General features: G+C 45.9%; 1 protein-coding gene across 4 annotated transcripts in view; it reads right to left on the bottom strand.

Annotated features, from left to right (window-relative positions):
• The window catches only part of stau2 (staufen double-stranded RNA binding protein 2), a 500,403-nt gene that overhangs the window by 212,373 nt on the left and 260,055 nt on the right, over positions 1–27,975 (bottom strand). For 3 of the 4 annotated variants that reach the window (XM_078540321.1, XM_078540322.1, XM_078540324.1), the window contains exon 9: positions 24,938–25,075. The exons of the other annotated variant lie outside the window; for it this stretch is intronic. In XM_078540321.1, coding sequence (XP_078396447.1) covers positions 24,938–25,075 — 138 coding nt within the window. The remainder of the gene's footprint in view (positions 1–24,937; positions 25,076–27,975) is intronic. 4 annotated transcript variants of the gene reach the window in all.

Genomic DNA, 27,975 nt, shown 5'->3' with positions numbered 1-27,975 from the left:
AGAAATCTTCTGAATCTCGGTCTACCTTGACAACTGAGAAAGATGATCTCTCCCACAAGATGGTGAGACCAAGCAAATAGCATTCAGTGCTAGGACATACAAGATTCATGGTATATGAGGATCATAGGATCTCACTGACATCTGGTGATGTTTCTGAGTATGTGAATTTCCTTGTTCAATACTGGATGATGTAGATCTCTTCCCTTCCAGGGATGTGGGTTTTTAAGATGGGTACAGATTGGTAAATCGCTTTAGCCACTCCACATCCAACAAGGTTGATCACTGTTGTGAAATCAGTGACTAGCCTATAAAAAATAACAAGTATGGCAAATCACTCTGGATAATAACTAATGGGTAGGCCTGTCCCCAATAAGAGGTCAGAGTGGAATTTTTGAGCATTTCTGATTTAGTTACAGGTCTTTTCCTTTACTTCTCACAGTATCTAAATGGTTGCTGCTGAAGCAGAGGCCTGAAATATCAATCTCTAGTCAAAGGGAAAATACCTTAAAACTATACATGTCTCCCACAAGGTCAGAGCTTAGTTTTAAAAATATTACCTAGCTAAGGATAGGGTGTACTTGAAACACTCCCAACATTCTTCTTTATACTTACCGTCAAAACATTATTCAAATGATTGCCCTGGCACGGACACTATTGGTCGAATGGCCAATTCACATTGGAATTTAGGAGAATGAGAGGTGATCTTGTTGAAACGTAGAAGATTCTGAGGGGGCTTGACAGTGATGCTGAGAGGTTGCTTCCCCTTGTAGAGAAATCCAGAACTAGGGGGCATAATTTCAGAATAAGAGGTTGCCCATTTAAGTTGGAGATGAAGAAAAATTTCTTCTCTCAGAGGGTCAAGAATGTTTGGAATTCTGTACCCCAGAGAGTTGCAGAGGCTGAGTAATTCAATATATTCAAGGCTGAGATAGATACACTTTTAAACTATAGGGAATCAAGGGTTATGGGGAGCAGGCAGGAAAGTGGAATGCAGGCCAAAATCAGGTCAGCCATGATCTTATCGAATGGCTGAGCTGGCTTGAGAAGCTGTATGGCCTCCTCCAGCACCACTTCTTACGTTCTTATTAAGCTCTGTGCTGTAAATTTTTCACATTTGAATTCAAACAATAAAAAAATTTGCAATTAAAAGTCTAATGATGACTATGAAACCATTGTTAATTGTTGTAAAAACCCATCTGGTTCACTATATACAACCACAATCTGTAATCTCTTGGCCCGGCATATCCCCACTCGACCAATATCATCAAGCCAGGCAATCAACACTGGTTCAATGAAAAGTGCAGGAGCAGCACCAGGCATACATACCTAAAAATGGGATGCAAACCTGGTGAAGCAACAACTCAGGACTAATTGCATGCCAAAGAGCATACATAGAATGTGATAGACAGAGCTAAGCAATCCCACAACAAACGGATCAGATCTAAGCTCTGCAGTCCAGTCATATCCAGCCATGAACGCTAATGGGCCATCAAACAACTCATTGGAGGAGGAGGCTCCATAAATATCCCCATCCTCAGTGATAGAGGAGCTCAGCACATCAGTGCAAAAGATAAGGCTGAAGAATTTGCTACAATCTTCAGCCAGAAGTGCAGAGTGGTCGATCCATCTTGGCTGCCTCTGGAGGGCCCCAGCATCGCAGATGCCAGTCTTCAGCGAATTTGATTCACTCCACATGATATTAAGAAATAGCTGAAGGCAATGGATACTGCAAAGGCTACGGGCCGTGACAATATTCCGGCAATAGTACTGAAGACTTAGGCTCCAGAAATTGCCTAGCCACTAGCCAAGCTGTTCCAGTTCAGCTACAACACTGGCATCTACCCGGCTATGTGGAAAATTGCCCAGGTGTGTCCCGTACACAAAACAACAGGATAAATCCAACCCGGCCAATTACCACCCCATCAGTTTACTCTCAATCATCAGTAAAGTGATGGAAGGGGTCACCGACAGTGCTATCAAGTGCCATTTGCTTTGCATTAACCTGTCACTGATGTTCAGTTTGGGTTCCGCCAGTTCAGCTCCTGAACTCATTATAGTCTTGGTTCAAACATGGACAGAAGAGCTGAACTCCAGAGGTGAGATGAGAGTCACTGCCCTCGACATCAAGGCAGCATTTGACCAAGTGCGGCATCAAGTAGCCCCTTCAAAACTGGGGTCAATGGGAATCGGGGTAAACTCTCCCTTGCTTGGATTCATAACTCAAAGGAAAATGGCTGTGGTTGTTGGAGGTCAATCATCTTAGGTCCCACATGGCAGACTGGTCAGAGAAGTGAGATCCCATGGGGTACAGGGGAAGGTGGCAAGTTGGATCCAAAATTGACTCAGTGACAGGAAGCAAAGGGTAATGGACGATGGATGTTTTTGCAAATGGAAAATAGTTTTCAGTGGTGTTTCATAGGGCTCAGTGTTGGGGCGCTTGCTGTTTTTTGTATATATTAATGATTTGGACATAAATGTGGGAGGTAGGGTTGGGAAATTTGAAGATGACACAAAAATTGGCCATACAGTTGATAGTGAAAAGGATAGCTGCTGTCTCCAGAATGATATCAATGGTTTGGTTGAGTGGACAGAAAAGTGGCAAATGGAATTCAATCTGGAAAGAGATAATGCAAGGGAATACTCAATAAACGGGAGGATATTGAGAGGGGTTGAGGAAGTAAGAGACCTTGGAGTGCATGTCCACAGGATCCTGAAGGTGCCAGGACAGGTGGATAAGGTAGTAAAGAAAGCATATGGAATTCTTTCCTTTATTGGACGGGGGTATTGAATACAAAAGCAGGGGTGTAATGATGGAACTGTATAAAACACTGGGTAGGCCACAGCTGGAATTTTGTGTACAGTTCTGGTCATCACATTACAGGAAGGACATAATTGCTCTGGAGAGAACATAAGAGAGAGCAGGAGTAGGCCATTCGGCCCCTCAGGCCTGCCCCGTCATTCAATAAGACCATGGCTGATCTGCCCCAGGCCTCAGGAGAGAGTACGGAGAAGATTTACAATAATGCCTCCAGGGCTTGAAAATTGCAGCTATGAGGAAAGATTGGATAGGTTAGGGTTGTTTTCCTTAGAACAGAGGAGGCTGAGGGGTGACCAAACTGAGGTGTACAAAATTATGAGGGGCCTAGATAGGGTAGACAGTAAAGACTTGTTTCCCTCAGCTGAGGGATCAATTACAAGGGGGCATAAATTTAGGATGATTGATAGAAGGATTAGAGGGGGCATGAGGAAAAACTTTTTCATGCAGAGGGTGGTGGGCGTTTGGAACTCACTGCCTAAATTGGCAGTTGAGGCTGAAACGCTCAACTCATTTAAAAGGTACTTGAATGTGCATCAGAAGCACTGTAACCTAAAAGGCTATGGACCAGGCGCTGGAAAGTGGGACTAAAATGAGCGGCTAGTTTCATTTTCATCTTTTTCTGGTTGGCACAGGCATGATGGGCTGAATGGCCCCTTTCTGCGCTGTAACTTTTCTATGGTTCCATGGTTCCAGGAGATCACTGCAGGAGCTGGGGTTGAGTCAGGGTAGGTCCAGCCATCTTCAGCTGCTTCAACAATAACCTTCCTTCCGCCATAAGGTCAGAAGTGGGGATGTTCGCTGATGATTGCACAATGTTCAGCACCATTCGCGACTCCTCAAATACTGAAGCAGTCCATGTCCAAACGCAACAAGACCTGTACAATATCCAAGCTTGGGCTGACAAGTGGCAAGTAACATTCACGTCACAGAAGTGCCAGGCAATGACCATCTCCAACTTGAGAGAATCTAACCATCTCCCCATGACATTCAATGGCATTACCATCGCTGAATTCCCCACTATCAACATCCTGGGGGTTACCATTGACCAGACACTGAACCGGACTAACCACTGTAAATACTAAGGCTGCAAGAGCAGGTCAGAGGCTAGGAATCCTGCGGCGAGTAACTCACTTCCTGACTCCCCAAAGCTTGTCCACCATTGACAAGGCATAAGACAGGAGTGTGATGGAATACTCCCCATTTGCCTGGATGAGTGCAGCTCTAACAACACTCAAGAAGCTCGACACTACCCAGGGCAAAGCAGACCACTTGATTGGCATCTCATTCACAAACATTCACTCCCTCGCCATTAATTGGCCAGCCAACGTGAAATTGTGGTCAGGGCCCAATCGTGGGCAGTGGACCGTTTCGCAGCAGTTCCCGGGCCCACCCGCCATGTCCGCCCGAAGAAGGAAGAATCCTGCCCATAAATTTGAAAAGAACATTAGTGTAATGCAACAGAATATGTACCATAAAGAATGAACTACAAATTGTACTTCTCAATGAATTACCAGTATCAAAGCCTTTGTTACACTCAGACTCGACTGTTCGGATGTTCTCCTGTTCAGCCTCCCATCTTCCACCCTCAATAAACTGCTGCAAGAATTGAAAGGGTTGCAACAGCAAAGTGCCATCTTTTCTCCTATTTTCCACCACCATACTGCAAACTGAGAAAAACTAGACATTGGAAGTAAAAGTGAAGAGGGATGTAAGCAAGTAAAAAGGATCCCCATGGATTTATTTGCAGATTGTTCTCCTGAGGTGCTGATGCATGCAGAGAGGAAAGGGGAGAATTGCTTTGGTTCATGCAAAAGGACACCTTCATTAAAACAACCATTAGCCATGCAAGGAAGTTGATCAGGTAACTGGTCTAAGCAACACCTGAGTACTTGGCTGCAATGTGGACTGTTGCTTAGCAGATTCTCAAGCCTTTTCTGTCCTAAGCATTCAAGTAACAAAGTATCAGAATCTGTTAATCTTTTACAGCTTATCTCTCTGAAGCTACTATATAATTTTATAACTTTCCAAATGCTTATCTGACATAGCCATATAGCAGCATGGTACACATGTAGATTGCACCTTAGGTTTGGAACTGTTGTTGCACTTTAATCTCAATATTGTTTCCAACTGTGCCAAACGGCCCCAGATACATCAAGATTTTTTTATCCGTTCATTGGATGTGAGCGTCACTAGCTAGGCCAGCATTTATTGTCCATCCCTAATTGCCCTTGAGAAGGGCACACAGATGCAAGGTGGCCACATTGCCTCATCGATAGCCACTTGCACGTTGCAAAATGCTGCAGTGTATTGAAATTGGTAAGTGGTGTCATGTTGCTATTATAAAAGCAAAAAACTGCACATACTGGAAATCCAAAACAAAAACAAAAATACCTGGAAAAACTCAGCAGGTCTGGCAGCATCTGCAGAAGGAATACAGTTAACATTTCGAGTCCAAATGACCCTTCAACAGAACTAAATAAAAATAGAAAAGAGGTGAAATATAAGCTGGTTTAAGGAGGGGGGTGGGACAAGTAGAGCTGGATAAAGGGCCAGTGATAGGTGGAGATAACCAAAAGATGTCACAGACAAAAGGTAAAAGAGGTATTGAAGGTGGTGATATTATCTAAGGAATGTGCCAATTAAGGGTAGAAAGCAGCACAAGCAAGGTACAGATAGCCCTAGCAGGGGGGGGGGGGGGTGGGGTGGGGTGAAGGAATCGAAAAAGGCTAAAAGGTAGAGATAAAACAATGAATGGAAATACATTTAAAAATAATGGAAATAGGTGGGAAAAGAAAAATCTACATAAATTATTGGAAAAAAAAAGGTGGGGGGGGTGGAATCGGAAAGAGGGTGGGGATGGAGGAGAAAGTGCATGATCTAAAATTGTTAAACTCAATATTCAGACCGGAAGGCAGTAAAATGCCTAGTCGGAAGATGAGGTGCTGTTCCTCCAGTTTGCACTGAGCTTCACTGGAACAACGCAGCAGGCCAAGGACGGACATGTGGGCATGAGAGCAGGGTGGAGTGTTGAAATGGCAAACGACAGGGAGGTCTGGGTAATGCTTCCAGACAAACCGAAGGTGTTCTGCAAAGCGGTCACCCAGTCTGCGTTTGGTCTTTCCAATGTAGAGGAAACCGCATTGGGAGCAACGAATGCAGTAGACTAAATTGAGGGAAGTGCAAGTGAAATGCTGCTTCACTTGAAAGGAGTGTTTGGGCCCTTGGACAGTGAGGAGAGAGGTAGTGAAGGGGCAGATGTTACACCTTCAGCGGTGGGAAGGTGTCGTGGGAGGGGTTGAGGTGTAGGGGGTGATGGAGGAGTGGACCAGGGTGTCTCGGAGGGAACGATCCCTGTGGAATGCCGCCGGAGGGGTGAAGCGAAGATGCGTTTAGTGGTGGCATCATTTTGGAGTTGGCGGAAATGGCGAAGGATGATCCTTTGAATGCGGAGGCTGGTGGGGTGATAAGTGAGGACAAGGGGGACCCTATCATGTTTCTCGGAGGTAGAGGAAGGTGTGAGGGCGGATGCGCGGGAGATGGGCCGGACACGGTTGAGGGCCCTGTCAACCACCGTGGGTGGAAAACCTCAGTTAAGGAAGAAGGAAGACATGTCAGAGAAACTGTTTTTGAAAGTGGCATCATCAGAACAGATGCGACGGAGGCGAAGAAACTGAGAGAATGGGGTGGAGTCCTTACAGGAAGCAGGGTGTGAGGAGCTGTAGTCAAGGTAGCTGTGGGAGTCAGTAGGCTTGTAATGGACAGTCTATCACAAGAAATTGAGACAGAGAGGTCAAGGAAGGGAAGGGAAGTGTCAGAGATGGACCATGTGAAAATGATGGAGGGATGGAAATTGGAAGCAAAATTAATAAATTTTTCCGGGTCCAGACGAGAGCATGAAGCTGCACCGAAGTAATCATTGATGTACTGGAGAAAGGGTTGTGGGAGGGGGCCGGAGTAGGACTGGAACAAGGAATGTTCCACATACCCCATAAGGAGACAGGCATGCGGGTACCCAGAGCCACACCTTTTATTTGGAGGAAGTGAGAGGAGTTTAAGGAGAAATTGTTCAGTGTGAGAACAAGTTCAGCCAGACGGAGGAGAGTAGTGGTGGATGGGGATTGTTCGGATCTCTGTTCGAGGAAGAAGCGGAGAGCCATCAGACCATCCTGGTGGGGGATGGAGGTGTAGACAGCGTGGACGTCCATGGTGAAGAGGAGGCGGTTGGGGCCAGGGAACTGGAAATTGTTGATATGATGTAGGGTGTCAGAGGAATCACGGATGTAGGTGGGAAGGGACTGGACAAGGGAAGAGAGAATGGAGTCAAGATAGCAAGAAATGAGTTCCGTGGGGCAGGAACACGCTGACACGATCGGTCTGCCGGGACAGTCCTGTTTGTGGATTTTGGGTAGGAGGTAGAAGCGGGCTGTCCGAGGTTGGGAGACTATCAGGTTGGAAGCTGTGGAAGGAAGATCTCCAGAGGAGATGAGGTCAGTAACAGTCCTGGAAACAATGGCTTGATGTTCAGTGGTGGGGTCATGGTCCAGGGGGAGGTAGGAGGAAATGTCTGCGAGTTGACGCTCAGCCTCTGCGAGGTAGAGGTCAGTACACCAGACAACAACAGCGCCACCCTTGTCAGCAGGTTTGACGACAATGTCAGGGTTGGACCTGAGAGAACGGAGTGCAGCAAGTTCAGAGAGAGACAGGTTAGAGTGGGTGAGAGGAGCAGAGAAATTGAGGTGACTGATGTCACGCCGACAGTTCTCAATTAAAAGATCAAGAGAAGGTAAAAATCCAGGGGGAGGGGTCCAGGTGGAGGGAGAATATTGGAGGTGGGTAAAAGGATCCATTGAACAGGGAGAGGACTCCTGCCCAAAGAAGTGAGCACGGAGACGAAGGCGGCAGAAGAAGAGTTCAGCATCGTGCCAAATTCATTGAGATGAGGGCTTAAGGGTATGAAACTAAGTCCTTTGCTGAGCACTGAACGTTCAGCGTCGGAGAGGGGAAGGTCAGGGATTATGGTGAATACACAGCCGGGGCTGGGATTGGAGGACGGGATGGGGGCAGAGGGAAAGGCAGGGGTGGAGGGTCCCAGATGTTGGTGTCGATGAGTTGTTGGAGTTTGCGTTCCTTTGCAGCTGAAAGGAAGAGGCAAAATTTCTTGTTGAGGCGTCGGATGAGACGAAGAATAAATTGAAACTGGGGGCACGCGCAGCTTCAAAAAAGGGTGCGGCGGTGCTGCTGGAGGGAGAGGTCGAGTTTGTTCATGTGGCGGCGCGTGGCACTGAGTGTGGATCTCAGAATGCAACAAGAACAGCAGTCCGAGGAGCGTTGTATGTCCCAGAGATACCTGTAATCCTGGGTGGGTTCGAAACATGAGGGATGGAACTTCAGTTGAAATCCACATGGGGTAAGTCGGAGACGGAGACAGTCACTGAGGAAGGAAATATGGCTGTGAAAGCGAGTTTTAGTAAACACCTTGTCAAACACCAGGAGGGAAATGGAAATCAATGAAGGTGAACAAGGCAAAAGAGAGATACGAAAATCCTGACGGAGAGAAGAGCAATACTTCTTCAAGGTAGGCATTCCAGGTATTTTGGTTTTTGTCATGTAGCTATTGTTATTTAACAGGGAAGATAATGAAAGTGCTGTGCATATTATACACCAGTCATTTGTTTGATAAGTCTGCAAGCAGCCAGCTGCACTGATACTACAGCTGATCCCCATGGTAGCATACAAAAGGAGAACATCATGAAACATAACAGTTGAAGGAAAGATGAACTGCCCCTGGTATCCCCAGCACAGATTTGCAACTGCTTCCGTATAGTCCCAGAGCATCAAAGGCAGTTTCCTTAGTTGCTCGGAAATATGCCAGGATCTGCAGATAGTGTTAATGACATACGTGGACAGTCCAGCCCTGGTGCCTGAGCTTCTTGGTCTGCTTTCTTAGATGTTTGTCATCTTGATGCATGAAAATCCCATGCTTACAGAAAAATTGCTGTTCAAAAAAACTGCCTGTCTACCTTGTAAGAGCTCCATTCACCACATACAATTTTGCTGTCGGTCTTTAACTCCCACTTTCAATGCGAGACTTAATGTTCGATGGGATTTTCACTTGAAAGAAAACAGAAATTGGAGGGCTGCATCTTGGTGTCCTCATTAGCACAAGAATGTGCAATTATTGAATGAACATAAACAGGAAATCCAAAGGGGAAAATGCCATGATGTGGATTATGAGCTGGAACTCAGCAAGGTCAGTAAACTACAGTTTTCTGGTCCCTGCCTGTCCATTTAGCGTGGGTAGGGCCATTACCTCTGATCTGAAAAGCCACTCATTATTATGTAAAGGAATAAGTAAATTCAAAAACAGCTATCTGTAGCACAATGTTATTTTCATTATCAGATAAGTCATAATCATAATACATAGTCTTAACTTCACCTGCACTAAACATACAACAGTGTTCTGATAGGCAGAAGGATTATAGAATTAGTAATTATTGGAAATTACTGTTCTGAGATGATCCTTCTTATCTGGGGACCGTAGGCATAGTTCTTGGCTACTGGACAGACTGTAGTCATGCTTGCATAACATTTGTTTATTAGTACCACATCTAAACAGGTTACATAGTAGGCATGTTGCTCCTGAGCATGTTTTCCAACCTCTCTCGAGTCTAACACACGACTGACTGATGTCAGTGATCATCATCTATGTCATACATTAGCATATCCCTTCTAGTAACTCATTATACTACAGTTACTATTTCACCATAGAATGGAAATAACAAATGGCATATACTACCAACAAGATTCTCTGCATTTTCCCTACTTTTCAGTAAACTATGAGATAAAATGTTAACTAGATCTATCCATTAGGAAACAGCATCTTAGGGTAACCTTTATTTTAATTCCCAGTGTAACTGTAACTCTTAACAGCAGAGGGAAAAGTTTAAGTTATAGGCACTCATGGTTGAGGGAGATAAAGTGCATGAAGAAGCCCTTTCACCTTTCCAAAAGAACATTCCAAGTCCAATGCAAAGGGCCTCAAAGGAAATTGGAGCTAATATTATCAAGGAACCAACTGAATAATACCCACTGCTAACCAATGAAGAAGGTATACAACTGGTTGCATTATAAGAACATAAGAAATAGGAGCAAGAGTAGGCCATTTGGCCCCTCAAGCCGGCTTGACCATTCAATCAGATCATGGCTGATCTGCCCCAGGCCTCAACTCCTCTTTTGTGCCAGCTCCTCATAGCCCTCAACTCCCCGATATTTCAAAAATCTATCTACCTCCTCTTTAAATACTTTCAGTGATCTAGCCTCCACAACTCTCTGGGGTAGAAAATTCCAGACATTTACTACCCTCTGAGAGAAGAAATTCCTTTGCATCTCAGTTTTAAATGAGTGTCCCCTTATTCTGTAACTATGTGCCCCAGTTCGAGATTCACCCATTAGTGGGAACATCTTCTCAACATCTACCCTGTCAAGCCCCCTCAGAATCTTGTACGTTTTAATAAGATCACCCCTCATTTTTCTAAACTCTAATGAATAAAGACCTAACCTGTTTAGCTGTTCTTGATAAGTCAACCCCTTCATACCAGGAATCAGCCTAGTGAATCTCTTTTGAACTGCCTCCAATGCCAGTATATACTTTCTTAAATGTGGGGACCAAAACTGTACACAGTACTCCAGGTGTGGCCTCACCAACACACTGTACAGTTGTAATAAGATTTCCCTATTTTTGAACTCCAAACCCTCTAGCAATACAGGGCAAAATTCCATTTGCCTTCTTAGCTATTTGCTACACCTGCATGCTAACTTTTTGTGTTTTATGCACAAGAACACCCAGATCCCTCTGTGCTGCACTTTTTTGGCGTCTCTCTCCATTTAAATAATAGTCTGCCTTTTGATTCTTCCTACCAAAGTTCATGACCTCACACTTTCCTACATTAAACTCCAACTGCCAAGTTTTTGCTCACTTACTCAACCTATCTATATCCTCTTGCAGATTCCTTATGTCCTCATCACAGCATGCCCTCCCACCTATTTTTGTATCATCAGCGAATTTGGATACGTTACACTCTGCCGCCTCCTCCAAGTCATTAATATAGATAGTAAATAATTGAGGCCCTAGGACTGATCCTTGTGGCACTCCACTAGTTACGTCTTTCCAACCCGAAAAAACTCATTAATCCCAACTTTCTATCTTCTGTGTGTTAACTAATCCTCAATCTATGCTAATACATTACCCCCAATACCATGAGCTTCTATCTTGTGTGATAACCTTTCATGTGGCACCTTATCGAATGCCTTCCAAATACACTATATCTACCGGTTCCTCTTTATCAACTCTGCTTGTTATATCCTCAAAGAACTCCAGCAAATTTGTCAAACATGATTTCCCTTTCACAAAAGCACATTGACTCTGTTTGATTGCATTAAGCTTTTCTAAATGTCCTGCTATTTCTTCCTTAATAATGGAGTCTAGCATTTTCCCAACGATAGGTGTTACGTTGACTGGTCTCTAGTTTCCTACTTTTTGTCTCCCTCCTTTCTTGATCAGGGGTGTCACATTAGCAATTTATGATTGCATACTTCTGATCAGAAGAATTCTGGGTAAATGACAATGAAGATTCCGTGCCTTACAGGAGAACTGTCCATTCGATCAGGGTACAAGAGAAGGCAGACTATGCTGGTAGATGATTAAATGTTCATAGCTAAATTTAACTGTCATTATCAACCATCAGAACCAAGACTAGCATGAATCTATCTTTGTGAATTCATGCTGGTGCATATTCAGCATAACATAGTGCTTTTAAACTTTCCATTTCTCTGCTCTAGGGAGAATAACCCCACTGCACTGCTCTGCCCCTTTTATTTAGTCTGGTGCTGGTCAAACTGAGATCCACTGTGGACTTAGTTGTAGAAACAGTGGAAGTGTGGGAGACCGACATTAAGAGTTTACTTTAATCATCCAGTAAATTTATAGACTCTTATTTTCATGTACCAACACTATCATCGATGACTCACTGAACCTGGCGTCATTGAAATATGGAGTGTAACTGATGGGAATCTCCTGTGAGCTGCATTGCCATCATAAAAATGCAGTATAAACTGGCATTAGACTCATCGGTCAGAATTTGACCGATAAGGCGGATGGTCCAACATCAGCAGGAAATGAATGTTGCCGGCACTGCCCTGCATTTTACCATCAGCAGCCAATTGAGGGGCTGTCAGCAAGGGAGCCATCCAATTAACGGTGGCAACCAGGCCCCAGTGTCACCAGACTGCGTACAGCTGTGATTTTAAAAGGCATCTGTAGAGCATTCAGGCAGCTGAAACCCAGAAGCAAGGAGAGGTGAACAACTGAGAAGGCACTGCTGAAATGGCGACACCTCCCTTGAGGCTCCTGTGGAAGCAGCTTCAAAAAGGATGGAGATATTCCTTCCAAAAGACGGGATGAAGAGGCTAACAGTCATAACCAAGAAGGCATCGCTGGTGGCAGAAGTAGTGAACATCCAAGGAGTTGTTGCCATAACCTGGATCTCATGCAGACAGAGATTTAATGGCCTGTTGCAGTCTGGAAAGGTGAGTAGCTTTAACAGTTGGCATTTGGAAGTCCAGCATTAAGTGAAAGGTGCCCCATGAAATTGGAGGCCAGGCAGTGGACCTGGTAGGAGGAGGAGGAGGAGGCCATGCAGGTTGGATGGGTCATTGCAAGGCAGGTGTAGAAGGTATGTAAAGATTCAACTGCGTCCAACATTCCCCAATCCTTGTCTGGCATGAGACCTTTAACTGTCACTAGAAGCTCCTCATCAAGGGGAGGCTGAACGCTTCAGTTGAAGAAACAATTGATTTACTTTGATATTTTATCCCCACCATGCTCAGCAGTAGATGAGGGACACACCAGTGATACAGCCATACTTGAAATCTCACAGGGTGTTATGCCATCGGAGGACACTTGTGTCACCTCATTCCTGCCCATCCTCCACCAGTGCAGGCACACACATATCCCGAAAGGTCGCTTGCATATTAATGTTCTGTCCAAGCAAGCAGGCTAGCTTCCAAGCTTGTGAGTTCCATATATATTGACAGACAAGAAGTCAGCTGATCTCACAACTCCATTTTGTTTCAAGTAGAGTGTCCATTCTCCATTTTGTTTCAAAAGGAAAGTATCCATTTTCACAAATCCATAAGTATAACCTCGTAGACATAACAAGTGCCAATGTCACCTTTAAAGCAACAGGCATGGGGTGGTTGCCACTTTGCAGTGGCCTCAACTCTTGCTCCATTATACCACGTAACTCGGCTCCCACCGCACTGCATCCCCCCCACCCCCCCCCACCCCCCCGCCCCTCCCCCCCTGCCAAAACACCTCCCTGGAAAGGTTCGGGCTGGTATTTTCCGACCCCATCATGGCGGGATCCACTGCGGGGGGTATGGCGGCCCAGCCAAAGGTCCATTGACTTTCGGCAGGTCCGGGCGATACCAGCAGTGGGAGAAGCTGGAAAATCCCACCCTTAGTCTGCGTAGGCATTGTTAGTCAGACCTCTTGATGAAGCTGAGACTCTGTCAGTACACTCGTTGAGCTGGCTGGCATCATCTGCGACCAGGCTGCCCTTGTCCCATATGTCCTCCTCATCCACTTCCAGTGGTTTCCTCCAGCCTCTGGAACTCCCCTGCTCTTTGCACAGCTGTTTCATATGGTTGCATGTCCATCTCTGGGCCACCCTCCACCTCACTGCCGGGGGGGGGGGGGGGGGGCGCGTAGTCAGAGTTTGAAAATACTAACCCCATTGCCAGTCGAAGCCTCCATTGCCTTAAGGCTCCTACTGACCATTGTCCTGTCTCCAGTTGCCTTCTTATGACCTGAGAGGCACCTGAGCAGCAACAGCTCTCTTTGTCCTCACTCTTTGCCGAGCCACCAAACCTGATAGCCTGGCTTGGTTGAAGGCGCATGCTGCAGACAGATTCACAGACTTGCCATTTATCCTTCTGACACCGTTGGCTGATTACTTGCTTCATTGTACTTGACAAGCTTCTGAACCTCCGTGCTTCCCATGCGTCCCTGGTAAGATTGCAAATACCTGATAAAATCATGCTTTATTAGCTCCTTAATTATGTTAAGTGCCTTTCTGCCTCCATTCAGGCTTCCATCAATCCACCATGCTGGCTGCCTTTGGAAAAATTGGCCAATGGCAGGAAGAGATCAGGAAACCTGCTTGACTCAGGTCCAAGTGATGGAGGAGCAATGACACATCTGAGGGAGGGCAGTAAGTGGTAATCACATAATTTTCTTGCCCGTGTTTGATATGATGCCATGGGACTTCAAAATCAATGTTGAGGACTCCGAGGGCAACTCCCTCCCCCGCAATATGCCACTGCGTCCCCACCTCAGTTGGATCTGTCCTCCCAATGGGACAGGACATACCTAGGGATGGTGATGGAGAAGACATTGGTTGAAAGGTATAGTTCAGTGAGTATGATTATGTCAGGCTGTTGCTAAGCTAATCTATGGGGCAGCGCTGCCAATTTTGGCACATCCCCAGATGTTAGTAAGGAGGATTTAGCAGTGTCGACAGTGGCCACTGCAAAGTGGCAACCACCCCATACAACTTACTCAGCCATTTCAGTGGGCAGTTAAGAGTCAACCACATTGCTGTTGGTCTGGAGTCACGTGTAAGCGGAATCGGATTTCCTTCTTTGAAGGACATTCATGAACCAGATGGATTTTCACAATAATCTGGTTGTTTAATGATCATCATTAACTAACTTTTTATTCCAGATTTATTAATTAATTGAATTTAAATTCTCCAGCTGCCAAGATAGGATTTGAACTCATATCTCCAGAGCATTAATCTGCCACAGTTCTTGGTTATTTATGGTAATTCCTTCGCAGGATTTGCTTAAATTAGTCAAGCATGATTAGCAGGTACATTCCACACAATTTTTCACAGCATGTAGCTATCTCACTTGATAAACTCCTTGGGTTGAAATTCCTTTCAGCTCATTTTTGCAGCCTCAACTGACAATTCAGAGGCAGGCCTGAAATAGGGCCTCAGGTCTCATTATCATCATCTGGGCAATTGTCCACACTTCACAGTATCTCTGTGGTGACGTGAGAAGTTTGAGGTGCCCTTCTGTTCCTCCAGGCTACATAGCAAAAGTTCAAAAAAATGTAAATAATTTTGAACTTACTTGCTGCTGAAGAATACTGAATGGTTCATCCCAATCCAATTTAAACAATATGTAAGGGGCCTATGTTTGTGTTAAGCAACTGTCCGAGGCACCCTGTTTTCAGGAATACATTTGCCTCTGAAACTGTGTTTTTCATGCATTTTAAAGGTGCAAAATGGGCACAACGAGGTCTAATTTCTTATTTCTTCCCATTTTAATACTTTCTAGGGTAAGCTGAAGGGTTGTAGGAAACCTCCCAGAGTTTTGTAAATCTGGGACGTCTGAAATATGGGAACACTGGAGACACAAATAGCTTGCTGCTGTTTAGGCGAGTGGGATGTAAAGGATTGAGCTAAGTTTTTAACAGTCGAAGCTCTACATCTATTTTCTTTTTATCAGTCTTCTTACAAGCAGTTTATATAACACAGAATTTTTCATTTTGGTACTAAATCTGTTATCTTCTTCAGCACTCAGAAGCCCACGGCCAATTATCTCAGCCCCTGGATATTGCTGCAGGAATTCCTCAAGGCAGCGCCCCCGGCCCAAGCATCTTCACCTACTTCATCAGTGGACTTCCCTTTACCACTGTACTTCAACCAGTGCTTCTACTACCTAGAAGGACAAGGGCAGTAAATGCATGGGAACATCATCACCTGTAAGTTCCTCTCCAGGTCACACAGCATCCTGAATTGGAACTACATCGCCATTCCTTTACTGTCCCTGAGTCAAAAACCTGGTACTTCCTTCCTAACTGTTTACTGATGCCAAATGGACTGCAGTAGTTCAAGAAGGTGGCTCGCCACCATCTTCTCAAGGGCAGTTAGGATGGGCAACAAATGCTGGCCTTACCGGTGTCACTCACATCACATGAAAGAATAAAAAAAAGGCTCAACATGAAATGATATTTGATAACACTCCTGTGAATCCTCTGAATCCTCTTGGGGCATTTTATTAAGTCAAAGAGGCTCCATAAATGCAAGTTGTTGTTGTGACATTTATTATCAAGAACCGTCCATATTCACTCCATCTACAACATTCTCTCTACTTATGTAACCAGGCCCCTATTCAAAAAATAGTATTAAGTTCGTTGAAGTTAACCGTGGGAAATAATAAACTATATTTGGATCTCAAAGGTGGGATCAAAGACCAAGGCAAATATTTTCTGATGATCTCATTGAAGTGAACTGCAGAGAATTTCTGGACTCTTCACTTAGAATCGTTCTTAAGCACATTGAAATCGTTAGTGCAAGGCAAGACAATGTAATTCAGAGGTGTATTGCAAAAATAATATTTGGTGGACTTGGTATCAATCCAACATAGTAAGATCAGAAGAACTCACATGTGACAGGACTGTTGTGAACTCAGCACTCAAATTCTGAGTGGGTTGAATCCATTGTAGGGCCTGAGATGATCATGGAATGGACTGGGAGGTATTGAAGTGTCTCATATACATAATGTAATAGTTGTAATGGTATCTGAAGAATAAATCTTATGATTTTGCAGCGTCTGTCAAATATCCAGGCACGTTTGTTATGTTTACCTGGACAGAAAATTTTGGGTTGGGGCACGTATCCAAATTTCTTATATGAGTTCCCAGCAGGAAGGATCATGTTCAGGGTAAGACTTCTGTTGTCCCATTGCTAGATTTGTATTCCAAAAGGCTATAAAATGGTGGTGTAACTTATGGTACCCCAGGAACAAAAAGAACAAACATGAGCATCCTCTAAGACACAAACATGCCAAATATAAAGATGGTACATGTCTTCAGAATGCTTGACCCAAGGCTGTCCAAACAGGTATCTACTCAGAGCTAAGCCAGGGAGGCGGTACACATGAGGACCAAAGAAAACGCTTCAGAAACAATCTCAAAGCCTTCTTGAAGGTCTGCTCTATTAATGTCAACACATGGGAAGCAAATGCCCAATCATGACCAAAATACCCATTCATCAGCAAAAAATAGTGTCAAGATTTTCCAATCAACAAGAGCAGCCACTGAGAGAGATCAGCGAGAGAGATGCAAAGAGAATGCAGCTGCCCAAGCTGACAATCCACCACCACCTCTACGGGCTGACAACCAATGTCATAACTGTGGAAGAGCCTACAATGCTAAGATAGGATTCATAAGCCATCTGCAAGCCCATAATCAATACTGACCTCTCTCTTCCACCCAATCATCCACAAGGAAGAATCATCTTCGACACCAGGAATTGCCAATAGATAGATACTCCAGGTTTAAACTTATTCAACTTATGTAAACTAGTAAATTATGTTTCTGTTATACTTCTGCCCCTCACAAAATCAAATGGCAACAACAAATAATAACAAGATGTAATAATACCAATGTTTTTAACACAATGGTGATTGTTTTACCACACACCAACATCTCCCCACCTCACATCGCTGCTTAATTTTTTTGAGAATTTTTTTCTGATTTTGTTAAGGTGGGTTATATTGGTCTAAGGGAACAAAACACTTTTCGATGTTGGATATCTAGTGATAACATCAGACACTCTTGGACAGATCCAGTATAAGGCAAGTGCAGTCAGGCTCACTTTATTCTGAACCAAACAGATGCATCAACCTCTCTGTTGCAACATGTACCGGCAAATTCTTCTAATTCTAACACCAGTCAATTCTGTACTTTCTCAAAGTGAGATTGTACTATTTCATATAGCAGGTTGATACCCTTAGGCAGTAGGGTTGAGGCTACCAAAACGTACAGGTATAGGAGAGGTGATGTCATCTCACCGTTCTGAAGTTTATTCACATCTCAAAATTAAACTACAGTCAGCCAATCTACTGTGACTGTGGATCAAAGCAATTATTAATGTGGCAATGAATGCTCTACTCCGTTATATGCATGTCTTCTCATTCGTTATTCACTGAATCTATACAAACATGCTTCTGATTTTTGGTCCAAGATAATCAGTAATTTCATCCAAATAGTTGAGTTATATAGACTAGAAAATTGCAGGTTCAATTCCTGCTTGATGCTGAGTTGTTCAATCTCAGTTACATCCTTAGTAGGTTCATTACTATTGGTCTTAACATACTAGCGTCAGACAAGTGAAAATTATCCATAATTCTAGCAACTATCGAGTGACCACTGTTGTAAGTCCACCTGTGAACATTCAATGATAGCAGAATTGCGATTCACCAATGAATAATTGGCAGGGGTCAAATGAACTATAAAATACCTATTATATCTAGTATGAAGTTGCTGCTTAAAGGAGAGAATGGAAGGGAAGAAAATTAATGAACAAGTTAAGTTTCTGATTTGGTTGGGATGTAAAGAAATGACTGACATATATGGACATCCAAAAAAAGTGAAAGTTGCGGATGATACAGCAGAACTCTCATATTTTTAAAAGAAACTTTTTACATGGTGCAGAGGACAAGCAAATTTTTACTAAAGAAACATGTGGAGGGGTATACGATGGAGATCTTTACAATGACGAAAGAAAAGGAATAGGTTTTGTTCGGATGGCTTAGGCTATTTGAGCCAGAGAAGGTGGAGAAGGGTGACATCAATATAAAACACAAAATTGCAGATTTAGGTTAGACACTGGAAGTGCTTCATTTTACTGAGTCACCATCCTGTGGAAAAAATGACTGAATGTGCGATTGGCAGAATTTTCTGTGTCTGCTGGTGACAGGTGTTATGGCGGGTATGAGTGAGCAATATGGTGGGAAGGCCAAAAATCATTTTCATGACGTTGTGAAGCCAGTTTGCAATCGTCCGCTCTGCCCGTCAATGGTGGACTGCATTTCCCACCACCACACGTTGGGAATTTCATAAGCCCTGCTTGACGGAATCATCCCCCCCAGGCTGGATCATTTGAGCGCGTTGGAGTGATTGCACGCCGGCCTGTTTCACAACAGCATTTATTAGGCATGCACCTGTCGAGCTGCACTTTGAGGGAAACTCAGAGGTCACTGCACAGTAACGTTGAGCAGCGTTCATAAAGGTTGCCTGTTGGGCCTCAAAGTTGAGGCGCCGTGCATTCAGGCGAGGGCACGGGCAAGTTGCAATCTCCAAGCTGGCCGACAGTGCAGTGCCGGGGCAAGGGCTGCACTGCGGTTGGGGCAAGTTGGAGGGGTGGGCAAGGGCTGCACTGTGGTTGAGGCGAGTTTATGGGGTGCCAAGGGCTGCACTGCAGTTGATGGTAGTACACAAGCACGTGCTGGGGAGGGAGTGTGGGGAGGGAAGCAGCATTGCATTACGGAAACCATATACAAAGTGACCATTCCTCCGCAGCTGAGACAGTTCAGACGCAGCCACATTGACATGCTTGGAATTGGGCCACTAGCTTATCTGCCCACTCAAACAACGCAGTGGCCTGAAAGTGCCACCAAATACTCCAGAGCTTTTTACCCCTCGGGCACAGACTGCAAACTAATGAGCGTTTTAGTGGGCTGCAGGACAATTGGATGACTGGGCATGTTGTACAATCTCCTTGTGGAAGCTGGCCATGGAGCAGTGACTGGTGGAGATGCTCACAGCCCCTAGCAATGCCATCATTCAGGTTTGGACCAGTCTCCTCATGGTTCAAGCTAACAGTGTAGTCTTGCAGTGTGGGTTAGGAGAATGCCTACGCCTGAGCTAAGAGCACAGCATGCAGTCCAGTGGGCAAAGCTGCCGCTAATCAGTCAGTGGAGTGGGGCAGAGGTGGGTGGGGTTTTAGGCATTCATGCAGCGCACTAGACGCTGGCCATCCAAGTGGCGACCAGCACTCTCTGGGATGCATTAAGGGGATTTCAGACTTAACCAGGAGAGGTTCTTAGTACATCCAAGCTAACCCACATGTCTTTTTCTTTCATCCTGCAGGAGGAGTGCATCAGGGGCATGGAGCCTGGTGACCTAGCTGTATGTCTCATGGCTTACAGAGAGCAGAGATGAAGGAGAAGAGAGTGATGGAGGTGCCTGGCTGGGCAGAGGGAGGATCAGCACCCTCAAGAAGGTGGTGCGGCTGGGGCTCCTGCACACGTCATTGAAGAGCCACAGCGAGCCCTCACTGGTCGGCACCTAGCTAGAACCAGGGTCTATAAACGGCACTTGTCATTCCTGTAGATGACCGAGAGTAAGCGTTGCCGAAGGCTGCGCATGTCCAGGGAACTGGTCAGTCACATCTGCCACCTGCTACAGGACTTGGCATCACAGAGACATGGAGGGCAGCCACTGCCAGTGGCGTGAAAGTGACCGCGGTGCTCAATTTTTATGCCAGAGGCTCCTTTCAGGGCTCCACAGGTGACCTCTGTGGGATATCACAAGCCTTCATGCCCAAATTTATCCATGAGGTCACGGATGCCACCTTCACGAAGGCACAGAACTTTGTGCATTCCACCTGGGATCAGGAGAGCCAGGAAGCAAGGGTACTAGGATTTGCCCAGATCTCAGGTTTCCCACAGGCTCAGGGTGCCATCGACTGCACTCACGTGGCGCTCAGATCTCCGTGGCAACTAGCGGTCAACTACGTTAACTGCAAGGGCTTCCAGTCGCTGAATGTTCAGCTGGTGTGTGACTACCACAAATTCATCCTGCAGGTCTATGCAAGGTTCCCAGGGACTGTCAACGACTTCTATATTCTCAGTAGGTCTCAGATCCTTGATGTCTTGCAGGGTTCAGAGAGGCTGCAGGGTTGGCTCCTCGGGGACAAGCAGAGGATATAGCTGATAATACTCATGTAGCGGCCTCATAGTGCAGTAGAGAGAAGGTACAATGAGGCTCATGCTGCAACTCACACCTTTGTGGAGCAAACCATCGGAATGTTGAAAATGAGGTTCCAGTGCCTGGGCTGGTCTGGTGGAGCCCTGCAATATAGTCCACAGAGGGTGTCCACGCAGCGTCGTCACCTGCTGTGCCCTTTACAACCTGGAGCTGCAAAGGGGAGAGGAGCTGGTTGAGGAGGAGATGGAGGAGCTGCACATCTCCTCCGATGAGGAGGAGGTTGACGGGGATGAGGGTGAGGAGGGCCTTGAAGGCACCGGTGAAGGCGATGAGGTCATTGCACTGGACAGATGAGGCAGGCACCTGGGAGCCCTCATAGCTGCTAAGTTCGTGGAGAATGATGACAACTGCAGTGAGGAGACACCATAGATCCTCACATTGCATCTGTGAATGTTTGACTCCTCTCAGGCTGATGGCAATGCACATACCCTCTGTGATAAGGGTCCTGTCATGGAGGCACAGTGGATGTGCATAGTCCCTTCATTCCAGGAGGATTATGATGACATGCAGTGGTGACACTCCATACATCCTCACCTAGCTTATGTGAATGTCTGAAGCCTGTCTGGCTGATGGCACCTCGCTTGCGCTCTGTGAACAGGGTCATAGCATGGAGATGTAGCGGGAAACGTTAACTTCTCCTGATCCAATGGCATCCTTCATGAGCTGAACCCTTCAGGACCACACGGTCACTGGACACGGATGCTGATGGGATGGAGGGGGCAGCCACATCTCAAAGGTGCTGGGAGCACACAGAGAGAATGATAGAGCTTTGTGCTGCCCACCCAGACATTCTGGCAGCAATGGTAGGCCTCACCAAGGTGCAGGCATGACTGATGTGGCCAGCAATAGTGAAGGCACATCATCAGTGTGCTGGGAAGGTTCCACAAAGCACAGGACTGAGACAGCTGCCTTTATCTTGTGCAGGGACCAAGGTTTCACATCTGAGTGACATGAACACTGCTCATCAGAGCAAAGAGCCATAGGCAAGGAGAAATTCTTGGGAGTTTAAGGATGAAGTGAACATAATGTACAAGTGATGTCATGAAAATATAATAATTTTCATAATGTTATTGGGATTTATTGTAAAGTAGGAATAGTGGGGTCTAGATAGTCTATGTGTGGGACTTAACTGAATTAAAGACAGCTGGTCTGAAGGCTTTGATATATCAGGAGAGAAGCTAGGTTTGAAATGCTAAATGTAAACATGGCTGAAGTTTTAGAATGTGAGGCGTAAAGGAAAATTTGCATTTTTAGATAAGTCAGAGTAGTTTGAATTTCAAAAGAGAGGATGAAATGTTACACTTAGCCAGAAGAAGCCAAACAATGTGTTTATTGTTCCCAAAGCTTACTGATAAAATTGGCGCTATGAAAGATTTTTACTATTAGAAAGGTAAAGTCCAAAGACATATTGAAACAATGAAATTTGCTTCAAAGGGAAAAATATGTATAAAGGAGAGAGTGCTATGTGTAAGAGGAAGGCATTCTAAGATCAAATAAGTATGAAAAGCCTTCAGCCTCTATTTACCAAGCTGCTGCCTACAGGAACCTATAGGAACTAAATAAAATCTATTTTGTTTTTAATGTTTCCTTAATGGGGGTGTAGCCTGGAGTCAGGTTAATTAGGGGAGCTAGGAGTTATAGTAGTAATTTGTAGCCCTATGTATGTGCTTAAAATAATTTCCTTTATTAATAAATGTTCAATTTAGTTTTATAAAAACCTCTAAGACTCGGTGGTCTTATTATTACTGAATTCAAGGCACGCATCTCGAAATAAAACTACAAATTGCAAAAACAGTTGTGGCAGCTGTTTTAAGTTTCCCTCTGGGATTCGAGCAGCTCAGCATTTACCACCCACTGTGCCATAACAGTGATTAACACCCATGTCCAAGCTGTGCAATTACATCTTCTTAACCTTCCTAACTCTGCTGCTACGTCTTGGTGCTCCCCCGACATCCACAGTATAGGTGGAGGCAGCCTGCTGACTGCTACTCCCTGTCATGACCTTGGCGGGCGACCTCTGGAGGTCCGAGGCCTGGGGGGTCCCTGGCCTGCTTTCGGGGTCCTACAGTGTGGCAGTGACATCCTCCTTCCCCTGTGGAGCAGGAGCTGCTGTGGTCACAGGAAGAGAGGATTCAGATGGGCCAGACACTCCCGGAGTCACCAGGGTGGATGGCCCCAGGATGTATACATGCTGATTCTCCTCCCGCTGAGTGCGCGAGGGCCCCTGGCTGACTCCTTGAGGAGAAGGGGAAGCTGGAGTGAGATTGAGCTGCCCTGCACCCCTTTCGTGTTGACACTGTTGGGGGCCAACTATAGCATCAGTGATGGAGTTCAGCCCGCACAGCAGTGCAGGACCAATGCACTGGACCAAAGTCTCCATGGCGGTCGCCATCCTACCAGTGTTGACCTCGGTGTACTGGCATGCTGCTGTTATCACCTCAGACTGAAGGCGGATGGACACCTCCATCGTGCCTTGCAATCTGAGGGGTGCAGTGGACAACCCTTCCTGATGTTCCTGAGTGTGCCTTTGCAGCTCCAGCAACTGTGACATGACTGAGTCCAGAGGCTCATCATCTGACTCAGACTCAGCAGATTTCTGGTCTCCAGCAGTCCTCCGTGTGCCAGAAGTCTGGGAATTCCCTGCCGCCGCCTGCTGTGGATCAGACACTGTGATGTGCTCACCAGCTTGTGACCCCAAAGCTACTCTAAAGCTTGGTCCCACTGAGGTGTGTGTCTCTGCACTGGTGGAGGGTGTAGGTGAGCTCTGTGATGGGTCTTCAATGACGGTTTCAGCAGATTCCTCTTCTGAGGTGTCTTTGGGGCTTGAGTTGAAGACCTGGGTTATGCACTCCCTCGGCTGTTTCCCAGATGTCCCTGCGAAAGCAAGGAGAGGTACTTAGTGCATGGGCTGTGGCCTGTGAAACAGGACACATCACTGACAACATGGTTGGCTGATGGATGTTGCACTGCTGGATCCTCACTTGGTAGAGCATCGCCGACCTCACTGTCAGCACAGGAATGGTCCAGATCTTCGCTGGCCAGCTGGATGACTCTATTTTCAACCTTCGTGAGGACCTTGATTTCAGGCATTCCTCTACCAGTCTACGACCTCTTCCTGTCATTGTGTGCCAGCTTGTCCTGCACGAATAGAGATGGCGAGAGTGTAAGCTTGACGCCTGCCAGGCCAGGCGATAGGTATGCCTGGCATGCATGGGTCATGAGTGGTCCCATGGACAGGATGAGGACAATGAAGGTGTGTGTGAGAGAGTGAATGGTGATATCCCTTGAACTGGCAGTGAGTGAGGGCCCTGTGGATGTGCGATGGGTTTGTAAGCGTGTGAATTGAGAGTGATAAAATGGAATGGAGAAGATCGTTCATCCTCTTTTGACACTGGGTGGCTGTCCTTTTTTGCAATGTGTTCGTGCTGACCATTGCTGCTAGTGCCTCCCATGCTGGGCTTGTCACCTTGCTTACTGACCTTCACCCAGAGCAGGGGTAGAGGACATCATGGCAGGCCTGCATGGCATCTAAAAGGCATTCCAGGGATGCGTCACTGAATTGGGGGACTGCAGTCTTCTTGCCTTTCAGAGCCATGTCTTCTGTGCAGCAGTCCTGGGCTGGAAGCACTGAGAGGTGTGCACGCGACTGCACTTTAAATATGGTGCCTGGCGTGAGGAAGTGGCGAGGTGATGGCATGGCGGATGAATTGGAGGCCGCCCACCAAGATATGGCGTGTTTCCTGGGAATGCATGATGAAAGAGGCGGGATTGGACGGTACAGTGTGAAAAGCCGCCATTATGGCCGACAGGTAAAACGTTCTTTTTCCTGCCCGTTACCACACGTTAGTACAAATCTTGGACGATTCACCCGATGTGTTTGAATTCTTACAGGTCTTCAAAAAAGTAGTTGCGCAGGGGTGGCATAAGGTTTTCCATCATTCTTTTGCCTTTTCACATGATTGCATATGAGAGTTTGCATGATGGCGCATGTAGGCTCCACTGTGTCTGAATGGGACAAGTTGGATCACATGATATTTTCTTATCACTCTTTCATGTGTTTATATGTAAAAGCTGAAAGAGTTCTTTAAAACAGTCTGTATTTTCATAATACTGTGTTTAAAAAATTGTGGCTGTAGAGTTTATTTTTTAACAATTCTAATGATAAATGATGTTAATTCTATAAACTAAGAAACATGCGCACTGATATTTCCACATACCTGCATTACAAACTCCCTGCGACGTGGCAGACCTTTTTCAGATAACAGAAGATATTCTGGTTCTTTCTCCTTCTTTGCCTGTTGTATCTGGGCCAATCGACTGATGGGATTCATACCCTGTCCATATTCTGGACCCGTCTGTAACAGAAACACTTCATAAATGGAAGATACACAATTAAGTGTGCATGCGTTAGTGGAGAAAAGAATTATATACATAATTAATTTCAGGAGTGACTTTGGCAAGTCTCCGAATGCTTGTTACTGAAAGCAGCTCATAACTGTCAGGAAATTAAATGTTCTTTGCTTGATTTCTGGTCTTTATTGGGCTAGCTAATTTCAGACAGGGTTCCAGAATGCTTGACAACATTGACCTTACAATTGATGGGTTAGGGAGGACAAAGATTAGCCATTCTTGTTTAATATCCCATGATCCCAACTTCAGCTTAAAAAGACACAGTTTTTAGCAGAAAAATATTACATTCAAAGTAAAACTTTTCGGAGCAATGGGCTGCCTTTAAAGATGAGATATAGCTACAGTTGATGTACATTCCTAAGAGGGGAAAGGTAGGACAACCAAAGCCAGAGCTCCCTGGAGGACTAAAGAGATAGAGGGTAAGGTAAGGCAGAAAATGCCTGTGTATGACAGATGTCAAGTCGATAATAAATGTGAGAACCTGGCTGAATATAGAAAGTTCAGAGGGGAAGTGAAATAGGAAATAAGAGAGACAAAAAGAGTTATGAAAAGAGACTGGCGGGTTACATAAAAAGAAAATCCAACAGTCATCTATATGCATATAAAAAGTGAAAAGGTAGTCAGAAAAGTGGTTAGGCCAATTATGGACCAAAAAGAGGATCTATGGAGAGGGCGGTCATGGCTGAAATACTAAATGAGTACATTGCATCCATCTTTACCAAGGAAGAAGATGTTGCCAATATCATAAGCGGAGGCTGTTGAGACACTGGGTGGGTTAAAAATTGTAAAAGAGTTATTAGAAAGGCTGGTTGTACTTAAAAGTTGTTATGAACTCCCTCGGCTGTTTCCCAGGGATATCGAGGGAATTAAGAGTGTTAATTCTGGAGGTACTGGTCATAACCTTCCAATCCTCCTTGAGAATTGGAACAAATGATACACCCTTGTCAAAAATAGGCTGTAAAGATAAATCCAGCAATTACAGGCCTGTCAGTTGGAAGCAGAAACCATGTCAATTTTGCAATGGAAGCAGAAACCATGGCCAGAACTTTCCATCCCCATTGGCGTTAGCATAAATGCGTGCGTGAGCAGACAATATGGTGGGAAGGCCAAAAGTTGGTTTCACACTGTCATGAAACCAGGTTGCAACCATCCGCTTCACCCATCAATAGTGGGCCGGCTGCATGCAGCTGAACTGTTAGTTGGGTCGGTGGGGATGAAGGGGGAGGACTTACGAAGCCTGTCAATGAAGCTGAAAGACAGCGTTACACATTATTCAGTGAAAGTGAATATATTTTCAGATTATGAAGTGACAAAATGTGTTCACCCATGCAACCGCTTGTGATCAGAAATTCTTGACTTTTCTAGGCCTACCATTTCTTCTATGTGCAGCCCTGACATCCGCAGGAGGGGTGGAGACAGCTTGTGCAATGGTAGGCCCTCTTATCTCTGATGACTTAGGCGTGGGTCCTCTGGAGACTTTAGCTGTCCTCCTATGGGCCAGCTGCGTCCTCAACGATGACAGAGGATGAGGTTGAGGGGGTCACAGGCAAAGGGGACTCAGAGGGCAAGGACAGCCTCTGAGATTCCTGAATGGATGACCCAGGGGCCGCTCTTCCTCCCTTCGTGTGCCTGAGGGTCCCAGCCTGACTCCTTGAGGGGAAGGAGCACCTGGAGGGACGTTGCAGTGCCCCATTCCCCTCTCACATTGCCACTGCAGGAACTCACCGATGGCTGCTGCATTGGAGTGCAGATCTGCGTGCATCTCTGCGCTCTGCTGGACCAGGGTCTCCATGGCATCCGCTATCCTTCCCATGGAGACCTCCATACATGCACATGTGGGCATCACTTCATCAAAGCAGGCGGGCGCATTCCTCCAAGTCACATGCCAATCTGTTGAGGGCTTCCAACAGCTCTGTATGATGTTCCCCGGCCTTCTGTTGACTCTTCACAATGAGTTGGAAGGCCAAATCCAGAGGCTCGTCATCAGTCTCAGACCTCAAAGAAGCCTTTACCCCAGCAGTGCTCCAAGTGCCAGGGAGCTCAGCTGAACCTGCCTCCCCCTACTGCGGACACGCATTCATGTGGTGACCACCTGATTGTGAACCCACTGAGGTGTGTGTCTCTGCGCTGGTGGAGGTTGTGGGTAAGCGCTGTGACGGGTCTTCTGGGCTGCTTAAATCCAGCTCTTCAATGGAGGAGGTGTCCTCTTTCTGGAGGTGCGGACCTGGATAGAGCTGAAGGACTGCCTGGCTGAGGGTGTTGGTCGTTTGGCAGACTCCCTGTGAATCAAAGCAGAAATGATTAGTGCATGGCAGCAGAGTCAAAAACAGGAGAGACAGCACTCACAGTTGCACTGAGAGAGGGACGATGTGGTGCAGGATCCTCATGTGAGTTTTCACCACCGACCTCACCGTCGACTTAGGTATGGTCCACATTTTCACCAGTCAGCATGATGGCACACTCCTCGAAGTGAGGGGCCTAATGTGAGCTATTCAACCCTCAGTCTGGGACCTCTCCCTGCTGTTGTGAGCCAGCTTCGCCTGCAGGAAAGTAGATGGAGACAGTGTGAGCAGGACGCATGGCACTGCATGGAATGTTTGTGTGGATAGCGGAGCCCTGAACTGGATGAGGATGTGAGCTCTAGAGGGTATGAGCCTGATGGAGATGTGAGGGTGTGTGTGTGAGAGTTCGTGGTGTTGTCTCTTGAGATGTGAGATCCCTGTGGATCTGTGATGGGTTCGTGAGTTGAGAGTGATGAGATGAGTGACTTACTCTGGCGGAATGGATGAGCCCATTCATCCTCTTCCTGCACTGGATGGCTGTCCTCTTTTGCAGGGCATTGGTG

This window comes from Cetorhinus maximus, chromosome 4, assembly GCF_964194155.1.
Source record: "Cetorhinus maximus chromosome 4, sCetMax3.hap1.1, whole genome shotgun sequence".
Lineage (NCBI taxonomy): Eukaryota > Metazoa > Chordata > Chondrichthyes > Lamniformes > Cetorhinidae > Cetorhinus > Cetorhinus maximus.
Note: the sequence above shows the minus strand (reverse complement) of the source record. Positions and strands in the feature narration are given on the sequence as shown.